Source organism: Parasteatoda tepidariorum, chromosome 3 (assembly GCF_043381705.1).
Source record: "Parasteatoda tepidariorum isolate YZ-2023 chromosome 3, CAS_Ptep_4.0, whole genome shotgun sequence".
NCBI classification, from domain to species: Eukaryota; Metazoa; Arthropoda; class Arachnida; order Araneae; family Theridiidae; genus Parasteatoda; species Parasteatoda tepidariorum.
In genome coordinates this window covers 19091108-19107666 of record NC_092206.1, presented here as the reverse complement: position 1 = coordinate 19107666, position 16559 = coordinate 19091108, and the positions used below count along the sequence as shown (strand labels likewise).

At 32.3% G+C, this 16559-nt stretch overlaps 1 protein-coding gene across 4 annotated transcripts in view; it reads left to right on the top strand.

The window, feature by feature from the left end:
- The window catches only part of LOC107453447 (sprouty-related, EVH1 domain-containing protein 2), a 160761-nt gene that overhangs the window by 84786 nt on the left and 59416 nt on the right, over positions 1-16559 (top strand). For 2 of the 4 annotated variants that reach the window (XM_071178394.1, XM_016070278.3), the window contains exons 1-2: positions 11719-11790; positions 16062-16183. In XM_071178394.1, coding sequence (XP_071034495.1) covers positions 11734-11790; positions 16062-16183 — 179 coding nt within the window. In that variant the 5' untranslated portion in view covers positions 11719-11733. Of the gene's footprint in view, positions 1-11718; positions 11791-16061; positions 16184-16559 lie in introns of those variants that run through there. The other 2 variants (XM_071178396.1, XM_071178395.1) reach the window with 1 other exon arrangement.

Sequence of the window (16559 nt, the reverse complement as noted above, 5' to 3'; positions counted from 1 at the left end):
GCCCATTAAAAAATTTCTCTTTTGCGTTTAACAATTTTTTTTAATTAAATAATTAGCAAATGGAATGAAGATTCTCAAATATGTTTGAGTCTATAGCATGCGCATGTGTTTAACAACATTTTTTAATTAAACGAGTAGAATGAAGATTCTCAAATATGTTTGTGTCTATAGCATGCGCATGTGTTAAACAATATTTTCTTAATTAAACAATTAGCAAGTAGGATGAAGATTCTCAAATATGTTTGTGTCTGTAGTATGCGTGTGTGTTTAACAATTTTTTTGACTAAACAATTAGCAAGTAGAATGAAGATTCTCAAATATGTTTGTGTCTGTAGAACAATATTTTCTTAATTAAAAAATTAGCAAATAGAATGAAGATTCTCAAATAAGTTTGTGTCAATAGTATGCGTGTGTGTTTTTGGTACTCACAAAAATGTAGGATATAAAATCAAGTGTCATACCAATTTTTTCATCCGAAAATTCAAAATAGCGTAAATTATTCCATTCTTTTCATCCACATAATTAAATAAAAAAGTGAGAGTTTTAATATTTTTTCCAAGACCCTTCGGTGATTCGAATACTCTACTGCCGAAATTATTAATGAACATTTTAGATTTAGTGGGGCCCTTTTTATCATAAACCAACCTTCAAAAATTAAAAAAAGAAGTGTCTGACAGAAGTAAATAGCATGGTCTGGGCGGTCGAATCAAGTAACCGAAAATTCGCAGTATACGAATATCAAGTGACACAACGAGCCCCGAAATATTACTCAATAACAAAAAAGATTGTTTAACCTAATTACCCCTTGGTTTTCATTTTTTATGGCATATATGTCCCAAAACTCAAATCTGGCGTGATACGAGGAGCTTACTTTAGAAGTTCGTGTTCGACTTTATTAAATAAAGTAATAAATATTTACTAAAATTTACTTTTTGCGTGGATTTTTTTAATTGTCTGCGAAAATTTTTCCATTCGCTCAAAAAGTTCTCGAGATATGACAAAATACGCAAAAAGTACAATTAACATTTAGGAGTCTAAACTTCGGATCGCTCTCCTGATCAAACTATGGGGATCATATTTCCCAGATTGTGGCTACCCCCTATATTTTAGGGGTCAGAAATCCGAATTCGTCGGGGGGGAGGGAAGTATGTTTATACGTAAAAAGTACGTTTTTTTCTGATTTCGTAATTTAAAATATAGTCTGCATTAATTAAGTAGCATATTTGAGGTCACCCCCTCAAACCATTAAGATTGAGTTCTAGAATGTGAAGATCCGATCATTAGATCAAAAGTTATTCAGTGAAGTGCGTGTTTTTTTTTTCGCATTGTATATGTATATATTCCGTAAAAGAAATAAAATTTTAAAAAATTCTTGTTTAGATGCTGAGAAAAGGCAAGTTTGAAAAGATCAGTTTTAGCATCATTGGTATATACCCTACCTACTCCCTTTAAAGAAAAAAATTGAAATTGCATTGCTAATTCTGCGGGGAAAAAATTTATTGTAATTTATTTGCACCCCACAATGGGTCATTTTATTTCATTTTATTTTATAATCGTCGTTGAACAGCCGACCCAATTTCATGGGTTTACGACTACTAATGTTCAGCTCCGTAGCCTTGTAATTTTGAACCCAATCCAGAAGACAAGGGAACTCCTGGATCCAGTATTGGGAGAAATTCGCTTTGGTGGAGGACTTTTTGATGCAGCTAACCCGCATTTGCGTTACATGGAGAGGAAGACCACGAGAATCTCCCACTTTTAACCTGACGGCAAGGGGACTCTAACCCAGGATCCGTCTACCCCTGAGGATATTTCACGTCAGCACTGTGGTCGGTGCAAGCCGGATGCGGAATTCGTATCAACTGGGATTCGTACCCGGTTCGTCTCATTGGAAAGCGAACGCTCTCTATCCCCTGAGCCATCGCGGCTTGGCGACGATCTGTGAAACATCCCTGAGGAGGACTCGAAGAAACACCGTCACAATTTTTAACCTCATCAGAAGCCCGACGATCTTACTGCACACTCTCGGTGCTTTCGCAGGATGATCTAAATTATCACTCACCCACTCACTAACCACTACCAATGATACCGAAAAATTTTGAATCAGGGCTAAAAGGAAATGCAAAAACTAGTTCTCCCCTCCCTTGGAGAGAAAAAAAAAAAAGGAAAAAAACGAAATATGAGTGACAGAAGCTGAGTTCAGCCAATTTAGCATAAATAAAAATAGGTCATTACGAAATTTATTTGAATTTTCATTTATGAATTGATTAATTGAAGTTGATTAATTGAATTGACTAACTAAATTTTATTGAAATAATTATTTAAAATTAGTTAAATTAATTCATTATAATGAATTAAATTAATTGAAATCGATTAAGTTAATTAGTTTCAATTAGTTGAATAGAATATTGATTATTGTGATGCTTGATTTGACTAATTGAAATTGATTATGTGATCATATTGCTCACAAATATATACGCCAAAACTCATGTTAAAAATAACAAATGAAAAAGAAAAGCAATAGTTTGAAATTTAACTAATTTTATATCGTAACTGAAATTCTATAGATAGCATATAAACGTATTTTTATTACAAACTATATTCATTTAAATTTTGAAGAGGAAAAAACAAACTCTATTTATCCAGAATCTAAGTTAATCTTATCTTTTCCTTTACTACTACTATCTATTTTGATGATTCATTTCCTCTTCATGAATGAATATTTGATTTCATTCAGAGACTTATCTATCACCTTGAAGTGATTGCGTCTCCTATACCTGAGATCATCCTTTCCAATCCTAGACAAGTCGACAGCAGTCACCGATAACTTTTAACACAATTGATAAGATAGACAATTCTCGAACATTGCAGTGTCATTTTTCTGTTTTGAAATTATATTTTTTATTATTATTATTAACTTAATAACCATACGGGGTGGGAAAATAGTAAGCAAAAAATATATCAGTACTACAATACTACGAAATCCTGCACGAAACTGAAAGAAATATGCCAACTCAATTTATCCCGGTGGCTTTACGTTATTAGATTAAACAAAACATGTTTTTATAGTTCATCCCATCGAATTTGGCATCATGCTATGACTTGGGGTCAACTCGTGAATGATAGTCAAAATTAACCACAATCACGCGGTTTTCTCAGATTCTTATCCCTTTATAGAGACCATAAAAAATCTGTTTTCAAAGCATCTATGTTAAAGCTTCTCAGTATTGAGTATTGATGCAGTTTTAATAGTACCAAATATACTAATATCATATATTGCGCCTATATTTGTGAATGTGTTGCCTATAAAAACTGCTCCAATTACCGTAATACCAGTAGTGCTTATTACCAAAATTAATTAATCATCACTGGCGTCAATAATTGTGTAGCGATATTTTACACTTCTCTTTTATACATTAATACCATTTCTCTTTTAATACTGCTCTAAACATATCTTAATTTTTAATTTCAATTAGTAATTAGTACCGAGATTTATTACGCATCAATAGCGTCAATAATATGGCTTTTTTTTTTTTTTTTACGTTTTCCCTAAGCGATTTAGTACCATTTCTTCATTGATTTATGATTCATAGCATATTTTTTTTCATATTAGTTCGTACTCATTACTAAAATTAATTAAGCATTAATGGCATCTATAATAGTTTTTCGTTTTTCAGGCGAATTAGTATCATTTCTCTATTAATTTTTCTTTTCAATACACAGCTTATTTTCACGTATTCCGCATCCGGCTCGCACCGACCACAGTGCTAACGTAAAATATCCTCAGTGGTAGTGGGATAGTGGGTTAGAGTCCCCTTGCCGCCAGACTAACCGTGGGAGATGCCCGTGGTTTTCCTCTCCGTGTAACGCAAAAGCGAGTCAGTTCCATCAAAAAGTCCTCCACGAAGGCGAATTTCATCCAATACTTGATCCAGGAGTTCCCTTGTCTTCTGGATTGGGTTCGAAATTACAAGGCTACGGAGTTGAACATTGGTAGCCGTAAAAAAAGTTGGGCTTGCTGTTCAGCGACAGTTACTGAAAAAAAAGAAGAAAAAAAGCCTAGACTAAACAAAGTTTTACTGTCCTCTGAACAAAATTTAGTGCGGACTTCTTCAAAGCCCAAAATGCCTAGTTTCATATTTTGTAGAATTTTTGAAGACCCTTAATCAGGGGTCTGTTTAGAAGAAATTTGGGTCCGATAAGGGACCCTTCACAAAATATATTTTCATGAAAACGGACCCTTCACAAAATATCTTTTCATGAAAACGGACCCTTCACAAAATATTTTAACTTAAAAACGGACACTTCACAAAACGATTTTTCTTTTAATCGGACCCTTCACAAATTTGTTTAGCTTCATTATTGTTTTGTTAATCGAATAAACCCTTCCCAGGGCAGAAAACAAGAAAAATGGATGTAAACGAAGTAAGTTTTTGTCTTCGGCAGACGATTCTTCCATTATTCGTCCGAAATTAATATTCTGCGATCAGCAGTATAGGCTAAATACCAAATATTTGCATGTTGCATCTCTAATTTAAAAGCAGCAATTGCTGTTTATTTTTGAAAATTTAATTTTTTTATTATAATTTTACAGTGCCGAGCATAATCTTGTTTCTATTTAAAATTTAAAAACTCCTTGAAGTTTTTTGCAATAACCGGACCCTATTTGCACAAATTCATAAAAGCGGACCCTGGTTGAAAGAATGTGAGAATTTTTCACAATTTCACGAAAACCAGACCTTTTACAAAATGTCTGGACAGACCCCTACCTTGATACAATTGTAGTTTCCAAACAGATATAAAGAAATTCTCTGCATTTTACTTAATAAAAACAACTAATTAACGAGTACTCTAGTTTTTGTAAAAAATTTTGTTTGTCCCTCTCTCTCTTCTCCTTGAGTACGACCTTGACAATATCACACGTAAATTACATGCATAATTTTCCTATATAGCCATTTAAAATAGATCATTTTCATAATAATAGGTATAACTTTCGTAATAACTTTTCATCATAATGGGTACTTTTCAAAATAATAGATACTTTTCATAATAATAGGAACTTTTCATCATAATAGATACTTTTCTTAATAAAAATAAATAGTAAAATAGGCGTCATAGATACTTTTAGAAGCTGTCTGTTACATTTACACTGAAATTTTAGTAGAGTCGGACTTTTATTTAACGAACTTCCATTTTGAGAATTTCTTTATTTTGCGATTTTTTTCAATGAATCAAGAACATTTTGGAAATTTCTTCGTAAGATGACTTCCAAATAATAAAGTGAGTTTTCGATTTAACGAACTTTTTTTTTGAGATCCACTTTCCCTATTGCCCAAAATATTTCAGAACATTTCAAACTTGTTTATACGCATTTTATTAGGGGAAATGACCTTGAATTGATTTTCGAGAAAAGAGTAAAATCCCGTTCTCTTTTTATTTGCATTTCGAACGAAAAACTCATACAAAATTAACGGATTTCATCAGTAGCAATAAACTTCAGAACGCACGCGACAATGTATGCTTAAAATTATTTTTATAATAAATGTAATTACAATTTTATTCATAAAATTAGCTTTTTTTACTTGAAAATGTATGTAGCATGCACTGGATTAAGTTTTGCTCTATTCTTGCTTTCCATGCAGATTTCTTTTATGGTACATATTTGTAAAATGAATACACTCTATAACAAAAAAAATCGACGCACCAAAAAGGAGTTGTCTGATTGAAGCGAAAATTGGTGGATAGGAAGACAATGTACAGAATAGTAAATGATTAAAAGTTCAGAACAATTGAATAATTTATTGGAGAGTTACAGTAACACGTTCAATAAGGTGTTGAACCGCCTCTAGCCTGGATACAAGCTGCCACACGGCGTGGCATAAACCGATAAAGCTCCCGTATGGTCTCTTGCGGTATTTCCTGCCAACTTCGATCCAATTGTCGAACGAGGTCATCAACATTCCGTGCCAGATGCAATCGCCTTCCCATCATATCCCAGACATGCTTGATGGGAGAGAGATCTGGTGATCTGGCAGGCCAAGGAAGAGTTTGACAAGATTGTAGACAGTTCATAGCAACACGTGCCATATGTGGTCTGGCATTGTCCTGCTGAAAAACCAGCCCAGGGCGCTGCAAAAGGAGCGGTAGCAAAACAGGTCTTAGGATGTAGTCGACTTACCGCTGTGCAGTAAGTGTACCTCTAATGACGACCAAAGGGGTCCGGCTGTCAAAGGAAATGGCACCGCAGACCATAATGCCTTGTTGAGGGCCGGTGTGGCGTGCAATAGTGAAAGCAGGATCCCCCCCTCTGCCCTATGCGTCTCCAAACACGTCTTCGATGATCGTCAGGACGCAGTTGGAAGCGGTATTCGTCGCTAAAGACTATGCGTCCCCAGTCGGCATCATTCCAGCCTGATCGAGCCATGCACCACTGTAATCTGGCTCGGCACTGTAATCGGATGATTGCTTCTTGGTGCGTTGATTTTTTTGTTATAGAGTGTAGTAGATACTAGCTTACAAGAGAAAGGTGTATAACATTGCTATTTTAATTATGTCTAGTGTTTATGAATTTAATACCTGGTTTGCGTTGTTTAATTTTTTCAAAAGGTAATTTTCTATTTAACGAATTTTCTATTTAACGAATTTTCCATGTAACGAACTTATTATCGGGATTTAGCGACTTCGTTAAATAGAGGTCTGACTGTATTTCTAAACTTCCCAGAGAATAAACAAGTATATTAGGTTTTACCCTACTAGTGGGGTATGACCGAATGATTTGACTTTCGCTGGAAAAAAGTCATGTACTAAAAAAGTATTACATCAATGACTTTTCAGAAAGGACATATAGTACCACAACTAAACAATTGAATATCTTGACTAAATCTGACAGTTTCTAGATCGAATAGTTTAGCCCCAACAGGCTTTCGAATCGGCTTCCCGATATTACCTCACTTTCCCCTATATGATAGGTAAATACAAGAATTATTGAATAAACTTTTTCTTTGAAAAGATCACAATGTCGATACTAAGTAAACATTTATTTTTTTAAATATTTTAAGGTCTATGAAAAGATCACCTTGAATAAAGGTCACACATGAAATAAGATCAAAAGTCTACCATAAAGGTCAAAAACATAAATGCTGACATCTCCCTAAAATGTCATCAAAATTTTCCTAAGAAAACAACAAGTGGGTTTTTTTTTTCTCTCGTGTGGCAGATTCTTGGAAGCTACTGATGAAGAAAGTCCAANATAGATAGATAGATATAGATATATATAGTCGGGTTTCTCTTATGGCGCTTTCTTACAGCAATACTAAGGCTGGTGTCATTTGTTAGTTACTTTGGATTGGCACGAAAATAGACGTGTGCCAAATATTTCCTTATTGAAAATAGTCCGGAGGTTTCATGTCCAGAATATAGGGAGGTCACATTCCGTTGCAAATCAGGCTGACCCCAAATACCTCTTGAAGGAATGCCGTAGTTGTGTCAGATGTATAGACTGCGGATATATCGCGGTAAAACTAACTGAATCTATCTATCTGAGCACATAAATATTGCACAAGAAATTGCTGTTTCTTCGATGGTGCCATATCTTCGTTTCTTGGAGGTTGCGTTGTATATGAATAAATTAACAAAGAAAATGTTTAGTAAATATGTCCACAAAAATATACAACAAAATAAATAAATACATGAAAACACGAAGAAAGTTAAGAAAAACATACATATACGGAGAGAGAGAGAGAGAGAGGGGGGGATACTTTCTAATATTGTATTAATGTAGCCAAAGCAAAATATATCAATACAATAGTGTAAGGAGCAACCAGAAAAGTGAAACAAGAAATGAAATATATTATTAGAAAGCACTCTTTTGTTTACAGATATAATCGTGCGAGATGATTACGAGATTATATCTTTTCATTATTTTATTTTCCGGCTTTTTAATGCTTTTTTAAAAAAATATTTTGAAAATATTTTATATTAATAATTTGTCGTTTTCTCTTTTCATTAATCTATATTATATTATTTTCCATATTTTCTCTATAATTTTTTACTTATTTTATGTGTTCTACATACTTGCAGCTTACACGCAGTAAATAAAATATCAGAATATTGATTGAACAACTATTTTATAATTTTCATGATTTATTATTTTATTCGCAATATATATATATATATAATATGAAATTGGCAAAGAGAAGGTCACTGGATTGGAAAATCGCCTGCAGTTTATTAAGTTAAAAGTAATGGAAACAAATACTAATAATTTTTTTTTTAAATTCCAAAATAAATTATTAATATAACAATGAACTTAAGATTTGAGTTCTTTATAGATTTCTATCTTAAAAAAAACTTATTACTTAATCAAAGTGAAAGGGCCGTTCATGAAATTGTGACAAGGGGAAGGGGGTAACAACAAGGATGACATCTTTCAATTCGGTTGAAATAAAAATATTTAAAAAATCAGCAAATTTAATATTTTTTGCTTTTTTCCATATATTTTTTAACCCTTTTCAACAAATAAGTACACTTATAAGCTTTGCATTAATTATGCTTACAAATGTCATTAAAAATGTAGTTAAAGTTTAAAAATAAACTTTGGGGTAGCCTGGTTCGTAAGACGCTGTGCTCGTGTTGTGTGAGTTCGAATTCCACCGGAAGAAGAATCCTCGTATATTAAATGGTGACTGGTGCATGTTAAATTTGTCGGTGTCACTAAATCCTCCAAGTTCCCATAACAAATCAATACCTTTGGGGGTACTGAATTGGAGATGGATCGTTCTCTGCTTCAGGTCAAAATTACGATCTGCGGATGAATGAATAGAGCTTGGATGGAGCTTCCCTGTAAAACAGGCTGTGACGAATGTGTGGCTGAAGTCATTCTCTTGGGCATAGATGACGCCACTGAAAAACAAGAAATACACCCTCTGCTTTTAAAAAATTAGCCTGGTTTTCCATAGCAGACTTGTTGGCATTGGCAGGTAGTATAAGTAACAACAACAACTAATTAAATTTGGAATAGGATCAAAATCATGAGTTTTATTTCTAAACTGCTAGCAAATATTTATATAATACAGTGCGACATCTGACAGAAGGTAAGGTATAGTGAAGAATGACAATTCGTGACAAAGGAGAGGAAGAGGGTCAAACGTATAAAAAAAAATTTGTGACAGTATTTATTGATGCCGAATGTCATGTTGAATTTTTCATTGAGCGTTTGCCTTCCAATAAAGTGAACCGGGTTGGAATCCCAGCGATGACCGATCGATACGTCCGGCTTGCACCAACCACAGTGCTGACGTAAAATATCCTCAGTGGCAGACGGATCATGGGATAAAGTCCCCTTGCCGTCAGGCTAACCGTGGGAGGTTTTCGTGATTTTGATCTCCATGTAACGCAAATACGGGTTAGTTCTATCAAAAAGTTCTCCACAAAGGCAAATTTCTCTCAATTCTTGATCCAGGAGTTCGCTTGTCTTCTGGATTGGTTTTAAAATTACCAGGCTACGGAGTTGAACATCGGTAGTCGTAAACCCAAACATGGGTTGGCTGCTTAATGGCTGTTATAAAATAAAATAAAAATGATAATAATAGAACTAGGCTATTTTAACATTCCTGAATAATTGAACTTCGAAAAGTAGTTTTTGATCAGTCTTAATTTAAAAAATGGCTTTTAGCTTCAGTCATTATTTTCGAAAATTCTGAAATGGAATTTAAATATAAAAAAAAGAAGAATGAAAGAATGAGGGGGGGGGATAAGAAGTAAAAACAAGTAAGGATCAGACTGTCATAAACCTTAAATTGTGATTGCGCTCCAGGACCTAACTACTATCCTGCTGGGCCCTCCTCTCAGAAAATTGAACCCTGGAACCTCATGTATATTTAAAATGAAAAGAACGTGGAAAAATTTTGATGCAGTTTTAGAACATATTTTATTATAATTAGTTTCATTCCAGAACAGAATACTTATTTGGTTAAAATAAAAAATAAATTGTTTAATATTTAGATTTTGTTGAAAAGCATATTTTTAAATTTCAGATAAATGTTGTAAATCATGCGACTAAAAAAATAAACCAGGACCAGTTTTTATCACTTCAGTAAAATCGAAAATAATTATATTTTACGGCGTTATTTAAGTGTCCTTCTGTGGCCTATTCCTCCAGTTCAAACATGAAGCTGGCAAAACTTCGTAGAAATCACAAAAGAAGAATAAGTTCATCTATAAAGAACTATTTTCTCATAAAAATTGGAATTATACTATAATACAAAATTATAATTCATTATAATAATCTTAGTACTAATTTATTTTATTTGGCAGAAGTTCAAGACATCTAATTTATAAAGAATTATTATTTAAAAGCTTCAAAATTGTCGAATATCTAAAAGAACCATTATCATTTTAACTAATCCACGTAAATATTATAATTAGAATGAAGCGTCCCCTTAAATATTACTTTTAATAAAACTACCGTTATTAAGTATGCTTTCATGGACGAATCAATACAATATGCAGGGAACCTAATTTCTCCATCGATCAATTTTGCACAGAAGACAGGATAAAAAGTTACAACTTTCCTGACCTACTTTTGCAAAAGCAAACGATTTCTGGAGAAGGAGCGATAAGACTTCTCAACTCCAACATTTGTTTACCAAAAGTTTTCGCAGATGAAAGATCCATTGTTTTTCTTGGCATTCAAACTACAATAAAAAAGAAAATCTAGCAAAATACTTAAAGTACTATTAAAATGAGACAACAAAACATTTCTCTTCTCAAAAAATCAATGTCAGAAAAATGCATTTTTACTGTTCCTAAATCCGATATTTACAAATGGATGCAACAGAGTGCTTTGAAATCGTCTGAGTGGAATTTACGATTGTTGTTGCAACGGCTTGTTTTTTTTTTCGAAAATTTTATTCAGATGGAAATGACTGAAATGGCTTTTATAAAGCTTTATGTGACAACAAAGCTTAAATAAAACTCATTTTTGTAGGATTTTTTTTTAAAACTTCTAGGGATATATGTTTTTTTTCTTCTTTCTTATTATATATTTTTTTATTTGCAATAAATGTTTGCAAAATGTGAATATTAATGAAATATATTAAAGTGTTGTTAATAATAATAAATGGTAAATAAAATGATGGGGTACTTAGTTCAAACTTCGAATTTCGTCACGTAAAATTACTTAGTTTAAAATAAAATATACTTTACAATTATTGTACATTAAAATTGAATACTTTTTTAACTATTAAGAAAAATTAAATAATAAATATTGTTTTTAAAATGAAATTATTTTAGAAAACAAATTTAATATTTGTGTGCAAGAAATGTTTTGATTCATTTAATTAGTTTCAGAACTTGAGCAAAATACACATAAAGGAACATTTACGTAACTGAATTTTCCGTTGCTATCCGTATGTTTATGAAATATGAATATGCTTATGAATATGAATTAAAAAAACGAAATATGCTTTTGTACCCGATTTTGTATCTCGAAAATATAGTCTGAAAAATCAAATTTTAAGATTAGTTTTTTGAATCATTCAAATTGCATCTTTCTCTGGAAATCGAATCATTAGATGCTAAGTCATTAACCATTTTGCCTGAAACGACGTGTCACGCAGGCAAGTTGTGATGCTTTTATCACAAAATCGCCAACTATGTGCTGTGTACACGTTGGCAGGAAATTACCCCAAAAATAAAAGTATTATGCAGAAATAGAAAAGATTGTTCGATTTGATGAAAGTTGCTGTCGACTGTTACGGTTACCGTATCTGCCATCACAAGAATTTTAAGGTATTTCGCTTTTTATTTTGTGAACTGTATGAAATACGCATTGTATATGAAATACAAGACTATCTGCAATCTATGCTAAACAAACAATGTCAATTAAATGCTACCGTAATTTTAAAGCATCATAGAGACACAGAATTACTTTTTCTTTCCTTTTATTAGTATAGATATTAGTGTAATTTACATTAGTGTATTATTTACATAAAATATGCGATCGATTTTCTAAATAAGATAATATCACAAAGGCTATTTCCTTAATCAGTTTCTTTGAAAAACATAATGCCTGCTATTAAAACAGAGAATCCAATTTGCAAACGATTTTTACTGTTGCCAGAGGCGGAGATATTAAATAGAGCTCGATTCATGAAAGATACCACATAAATGAAATATGCAGAGAATATTTAGTTTCAAACAGTGTTTTCCTCTTAGTTGAAATCCCACGTTGCTCTAATTATTTACTTAGTTACGTGAAACGCACGAAGTTAAAATTTTAGATGCTTTATCTCGGTTTGGCGTTTATCTTATCACAAACATAGCGCAACACAGAAACGTTTTTTTTTTTAGAACAAAACAAAGAATTAATTTATAATGTTTCTCGAAGTCTTGCATACCATTGAAGGAAAGGGAAATACCCCAATTATTATTTATTGTGTGTTAAAAAAAATTGCAAAAAAATAAATAAATAAATAAAAAATCAGTAACAACGTGAAACGAAGAATATTCAGATTGCAATTTAAGAAATATACAAATAAATTTATGTTACAAGTCAATTGCTTTTAATTGTAATATTGATTTTGAGATGCTTATTTTCATCGGTATAGCCGGAGATCTAAATTATGTTTAAATATTTTTCTTTAAAAAAAATACATGAATTGATTTGAATTTTTTGTCCTGTTGTCTTATCCAATGCGCACACAAAGAAACAAATCTCCCAAATCTTCAAAAAATCATTTTAAAAAATTTGATTAATTTTTATGGATTATTTTAATTTTTTCGAATTTTTTGTTCTGTTGTGCAGTACAATATTTATACAAAAAAAACTCACAAATCTATGCATCATTTATAAAAAATTTAATTAAACTTGTAAAGCAGCTCCGCATCAGCTCGTGGAAAGTTATGGAAGTTAAGGCTCCACGACGACATGATTGTGGCAATGTGGTCAGCATTTACTTCCCAGACAAGTCGGTACGAGTCGATCTGAAGCTGAGTGGGTTTCCAGCCACCACCGGGAATCGAACCCTAGTTCTGCTTCTGCTTTTTGACAAAGCTGAAAATATTATGGTTAAATTTTGAAATTTTCTGCCTTAATTTGAAGAAAAATGCTTCCAATGTCGCCAGCATCTGAGACAAAGTAAGTAAACTCACCCACTCTACCAACAAATCATTCACTTTTCATTTAAGAGATTTGGGTTTAAATAGATGGAGTCTCTTTATCTCTTCTATCCTTAAGTCAGGGATATTTTCTTTCGGATTCCAACCAAAGATGCCATAAGCGTGCAGAGATATTAACACATCTGTTGACAGAAATAACAATCTTCGTATTATGCACATCTTTGCATGGTTTATAAATCTCAGGTCTTAAAGTCCGAAAATATTACTTCCGTTATGCAACATTTGCCAACCTAAAACTCTCAACTAAAGGTAAAATATTGTAGTTTGATTTTAAGCACAATATTTTTTAGACAAAACTTTCTCGCTAGCTCCAAATATTTGGTAGCCAAAGGCGAGATGGCGATAGGAAATTTCGCGCCTAGTTCTAATTTATGTTCATATTATTGCATCGAACAAGATCATTAGAGGTGTCTAAACTGACGTCACCTGTGCACTAGAAATCCATCAATAATCAATCAGTTCAAAGTGTAACCATTAGTAAAACGTTTCTATTAGAATAAAAATAGGAATCAAATAGGAATCAAATAGGACGTCAAATAGGAATAGTGCAAACGATAATTTTTTTAGAAAAAAATCTGAATTTTTCAAATTATTTTTAAAAAAATCTTTTATAGATTTATATCCTAAAAACTGCTCAATTAAAGACCAATCACCCCATTGAAATTCTAGAAATTCGGGTCCCCTTGGCAAATGCCCCGCTTACAGTGCTTTTACGACGGTTATGTGAATGAAACAATTGAAATAAGTAATAAACCAAAATAATTTTTCTAGAAAAAAATCAATATTTTTTTGATTATTTAAAAAAAAATATATAATTTTTGAATACGCTTTCTAAAAATACTTCAAGACCCAATCATCCAACTGGAATATTAAAAATTCAGGAGCTCGTGTCGAATTCCCTATTTTCCAACACCTGGCGAGGACTTAATTAAAACAAGTTATGAACTATTAAATTTTCTATAGGGAGATGCGATGGCTCAGGATATGGAGCACCCGCCTCCGTCGGGCTAACCGTGAGAGGTTTTCTTGATTATCCTCCCCATATAATGCAAATGCAGGTTAATTCCCTCAAAAAATCCTCCACAAAGACTGTTTTGCCTCAATGCTTGGTTCAAGAGTTCCCTTGTCTTTTGGGGTGGTTTCAAATTTACAAGGCTACGGAATTGTTAGTTCTAAACTCATCAGTTAAAAATTGGCATAAATGGATCGGCTGTTCAACGCCCGTTAGAAAATAAAATAACAAACATAACTTTTTAAAAAAATCTAAATACTTATACAGTCAAACCCCGCTATAGTGCACACGGCTTAAAGTGAACTCCCGGATATAGTGAACGAAAGGCTCGGTCCCGTGCCTTGCTATACACGTATAATGTTATTTTTAGTGGATATAGTGAACCAAAAAAGTGAGGAAGTTGGATATAATGAACTTTTTTCTGCCTATTCGACTGNGTAATAATTTTGAAATTTGTACTTCAAAATAAATACATATACCGATTTTTAAAACCATCTATAGAAACTACTTTTATGTGCCCGAATGGCAAGATAGACAGGTTTAAAAAGCGGAATAACAGAAAATCAGGAAAAATTATCTGAGAGTCGGGAAGTGTTTCCATATCTGATGTTGAGGATTGCTCATCAGCCAAAGATTACTAATTTTTATTTGTACGAAGACGAAGAAAGATGAAAAATAACACATTTTTTGCTACTACATAATAATTTTCAGTCATTTATATGAATATAATGTAATAAAAGGGAGGAGTTTGGGAACCATTAGTGAAATTGCCTGCGTAACGGATATAGTGAACTCCCGGTTATAGTGAACCGAAATTTCGGTCCCTTGAAGGTTCACTGTAGCGGGGTTTGACTGTAATTATTTTTTTAAAAAAATCCTTTTACTATTTCATTAGGGTACACGGGTAGTTTTTTATTAGGGTAAATGGGTCGTTGGTAAAATATTTTCTAGAAATAATATTCTATAAACGACTTAGACAAAATTACTTCATAGAATTTAAAAAATGGCGTGCCCGTATCAAATGTCCTGTTTTCCCTACCTTTATAAAGGTTATGTGAATGAAATAAATAAAATTAGTCTTCAATTGATAATTTCACTACCGAAAGTAAATTTTTGAGGGAAAAAATTAAACTTTCTATAATTATTATTTTTTTTTAAATCATTTTTTTATACATTTTAAAAACTTTTAAATTATGGAACCATTAGAATTCTAAAACTGCGGGCTCTCTCAGTAAATGTGTGGCTTGCCGTACCCTTAGGACGGCTCTGTGAATGAAATGTTTAAAATAAGATATAAACTAATTTTCATAAGAAAAAATACATGTTTCGAAAAAATATCACTAATAATTTTTAAGAAATTCCTATTTATAAGAAAAAAGTTTCATTTATATAAATAATAACTATTTAAAAAATAATAATTTTTCGATAAGTTCCAGAACCTACTTAATAAGGACCCAATTACTGCACTAGAATTCAAAATATGCATACAGCGTGGCAAGGGCCCCGCTTTTTGTATTTAGTGTGGCTCCATGGATCAAATAACTAAAATAAGTAATACACTATTTTTTTGTAACAAAAAATAAATTTTAAGAAATAAAATAAAATAAAAAAATTTTAATTATATATATGTATAAAAAATATCATTATCGTATGTGTTCTAGGAACTACTTAAAGACCTATTTTCCCCCAATAGCATTTCAAAAATACGGACAAATGCTCCACATTTCCCTGTCCTCTACTCCTCTACAAGAAAAAAAGTAAAGTAATCTAACCATCAATATAAAGTCATCGTCTTTCTTAGAATTCCTATAAGTTATGCAAATGAATTGTTAAGTTAATTCATTCAATTAATTCTTAATTTCTTTGACAGCTGGTATATCCGATGTACGAAAACATGGGGCTTCCTTTCGATGCATACTACAGCGACGAGGAATGTCCCGTTGCTGCTTGGCCGGAAACGGAAATGACGCTTTTGCCGGAAGTCGATGCCAGGTGAGTTCCCCGCTTTCCGTTCTATCTCTGCTCTGTTTATTATTCCACAGTATCGCCTTTAGTTTTTAGAAGGAAACTGCTCCTTTTCGTAATTGTAACTTGCAAAATGGATTTTTTTTTCCCTTTCTTTCTTCGCTCACTCTCTGTATCACTTCAATGGGACAAAAACTATTGCGATAATACAATTGGATTTGGTATTTTTTTTTTTTTTTTTCATTTCGGAAATTTTCTTTTGTTACTATTGGAAATGTGATTTTAATTTTCTGCAAATCTCATTAAAAGCTGTTCGTACCTGTTGATATTTTTCGACATGTTGATAGAAATTTATCCTTTCGTGCATTAGTTGAATATATATATATATATATATATATTGTAG